The 3,237-nt window shown below is 33.2% G+C and overlaps 1 protein-coding gene across 1 annotated transcript; it reads right to left on the bottom strand.

The window, feature by feature from the left end:
- Nucleotides 1-398: 398 nt before the first annotated feature.
- LOC134279954 (uncharacterized) lies at nt 399-2,921 on the bottom strand (the record flags this gene model as incomplete). The annotated part of the gene is made up of 3 exons (XM_062762367.1): nt 2,603-2,921; nt 2,209-2,403; nt 399-571 (listed from the first exon to the last, which is right to left on the bottom strand). Coding segments are annotated over exons 1-3 (687 nt in total), but the record flags the coding sequence as incomplete, so codon positions are not given.
- Between the last annotated feature and the right edge of the window lie 316 nt (nt 2,922-3,237).

Here is a 3,237-nt window from a genome sequence, read left to right on the forward strand (position 1 = left end):
CATGAGATCAACAAATCATTTACAAATCACTTTGAAGAAAGACTAAGTTAACAAATCATCTTCAAATCACTCTGAAGAAAGACTAAGTTCCAGAAATCATGTTCAAATCACCTTGAAGAATGGCTAAGTTCAACAAATCATGCTTAAATCACTGTAACAATTTCCTAAGTTTAACAAATCACTCAGAAATTGTCTGAAATGGGAAAGAAATCACAAGCAAATCACCCTTTTATCATCAACAAATTGTATGCAAATCATAGTCATCATTTTAGTAGAAAGTGATTTAAGCATGATTTGTTAAATGAATTGCTTACAAATCACTGAAACAAATCACTTATAAGTGATTTTAAAGTAATTTGTAGGCAATTTGTGAGTGATTTGTTTGAAAAAAATTTCACTTGGGGGCCTGCATCAGCTCCGTCAATTCCAGCACCCATCCCGAATGCAGCTTCATCAATTCCTCCTGCTTCAGCTCCATCAATTACACCAGCTACAAGCCATCCTGTACCCATCCTGAGTCCTTCAACAGCTCCATTAATTACTCTCCCAACAGGTCCTACAACAGCTTCCTCTGTAGAAACCCCTACATCTCCTCAGTCACCTGTCCGATCTATTACTTATTCAGAACGAATTGCGGTAATTGGTCAAAATCATGTGTCAGAATTAGGGAACAGTGTAGCAAATGGTTCTGTGAATTTTAAGTTGCCAAATGATTATTGTGTTAAATTTTTCAGTGACAAAGATACTACAACAAAAAGCTTTATTTTAATATAGTCAATCTTTTGGAAGAGCAGTTGAATTTTGTCCAACAAAAGTGTTTCTACAAGTGGGAGAAAAAGATATAAATTCATCTTCTGACGTATCAGAAATAGTGTTAGGAATCCAAAACATTATTGAAAAACTGTTAAGAAATGATTCGGTTCAAAAAATATTTATTGGAAGTCTGTTTAGGCAAATGATTTGTGGTACTATGGATCCAGGAAAGTACAATTCTACGGTTTTTGATATAAATAACACACTCCGGAGGAAATATGGAAATTCTCAGAATGTGATATTTTGGAGATGTAGGGGTTTAATGAATTCGAATAAAAACATTTGGCATGTCAATGGGATAAGTTTGAACAGAGAGGCAATGGAAATTTTTAGTCGACAGATTCAGCTTGCAATGAAATGTAAAATTACATAAAATACATGTGCTTGGAGATGATCAAATAATTTCATCTTTCAACCAGTTCAGACAGACATTTTTCATAGTTAAAATTCCATCAAAACTTCAGTTCTTTTATTTTGTTGTGTGATTTTTTTCTTCTTTTTTTTTCTTTTATTTCATATTTGTTGTGATTTAAAGACAATTCAAAATGTAAATAACTGATGTAAAATAATTTTTTTGCTAAGAAAAGAACATAAAAAAGTTACTTTGAAATAAAATATCTATATATTTAAAATTGATATGTTATTTTAATTTACTATTTATTTCAGGTTTCAGTATATTTTTCATCTTTTGACTTTGATTTATTTTTTGTTGTATTTTTAACATATAAGTAATTATTATTTTTATTTTTAATTATTATTGTTGTTTTGAACCTTTGAATTTCAAATTTTTATATCCCTACATTCAGAATTTGTCTAAAATCTCAAAAATAAATTCAGTATTTTCATATTTTGAATTTTATTTATTTTTTTTGTTCTCTTTGTAACAAATAAGTAATGAATTATCTTTACTATTTTTTTTTTTGGTTTATGTTGCTTCGAAGCTTTTGGATATTTTCATATCTATAAATTCAGATTTTCTCTTAAATATCCAAAATGAATTTTTTTTTTAATTATGGCTCTACAAAAAGGAGGCCTCCACGTGGCTAGAGCTGGTAACATTGGGATAATATGAATAATAATTAATACACAAATTCATATTTTCTTAATGGCTAACGTCCTTACATTTTTTGGTAAATACTTATTACATAATTCATATTTTACTATTATCATTGTAAAACAAATATAATTGTGGAAATTATTATGAATTATTTCAATATTATCTATACAATTATATTGACAAACAGCTCGCTTCGAATTTAGATCGGGCGTGGTGTACGGTAAACTCGTAATGGCGGCCGATTTCCGTCGATTCTGAGGTAAAATTGGCTATAAAAATTTACGGATGTCAATATCATTCGATTAAACATTACCTTAGGCCTTATTGTACCCCATTACGTTCAATTTTATGGGGTTTCCACCACTTTATTGGGGTTTCACCCCTCCTGTATGGGTATTCTCCAAAAATCGGGGGGTTTCGGGTTTTTCCAGTCACCCGCCGGAAGCCACTGTTGCCAACCAATACCTCTGGCGATGCAATAAGATAATCAAACTTGCCCTCCGCAATAATATGGTCACTGTCTTTACTCTCGCCTGTGAAAAAAAAATGGCTATAATCTTGGTAGCATACTCGTATTATCCGATTGTACCAGGCCCTACATAGTCATAACATTTTAGAGCGCGGAAATGATGAGGGGGACTGTTTGATTTACCTCGACTCTAAAAGTCGAAGATCCGCATTCTTCCCCCCAATGTAATTATATTTAAAAAAAAAAACAAAACAAAAACCTACCTTTGTAAACTGCTTTAACATTTGGAATAGAGTTCAATCTATCCACTTGATCTTGCATTAACGCAATTAAAGGCGAACAAACGATAATCTTTCCGACGTTGTAAGAGTCTAAGTCTGGGGATCTCTGAATCTGCAACTGTTTTCGGACAGGTATCAACATCTGATATGGCAACGACTTCCCATATCCGGTTGGTAAAATTGCCATGCAGTCTTTATTATTCAGAGCTGTCAATAAAATATCCTTCTGTTCCTCCTTTAACGTTTGAATCTTGAAATCTTGCAATACTTTCTCAATAGCATTCTCCAGGTCGGTCGCCATTAACGAAATTTTCCCGAACTTTTTCACAACGAAAAGCGTTTGAAAAAAGCTCTCTGATTGGCTAATCTGAACAATGAATATGCATGACAAGAAGGTCACTGGATTTGACCTACAAATGGGGTTTCGTTAGATCTTTGTGTAGCGATCAAACTGGAGCGGATCAAAGATCTGATTTTAATTAGATTGAACTTGGGTCGGCCATTTTGGCCCCACCCTTGCCCCGGGGGTCATGATTTGAACAAATTTGAATCTACACTACCTGGGGATGATTCCACATGAGTTTCATCTTTCCTGGCCCAGTGGTTCTGGAGAAGAA

The sequence above is a fragment of the Saccostrea cucullata genome, unplaced genomic scaffold, assembly GCF_032062105.1.
Source record: "Saccostrea cucullata isolate Sc308-1 unplaced genomic scaffold, CSIRO_AGI_Scuc_v1 ctg1860, whole genome shotgun sequence".
Lineage (NCBI taxonomy): Eukaryota > Metazoa > Mollusca > Bivalvia > Ostreida > Ostreidae > Saccostrea > Saccostrea cuccullata.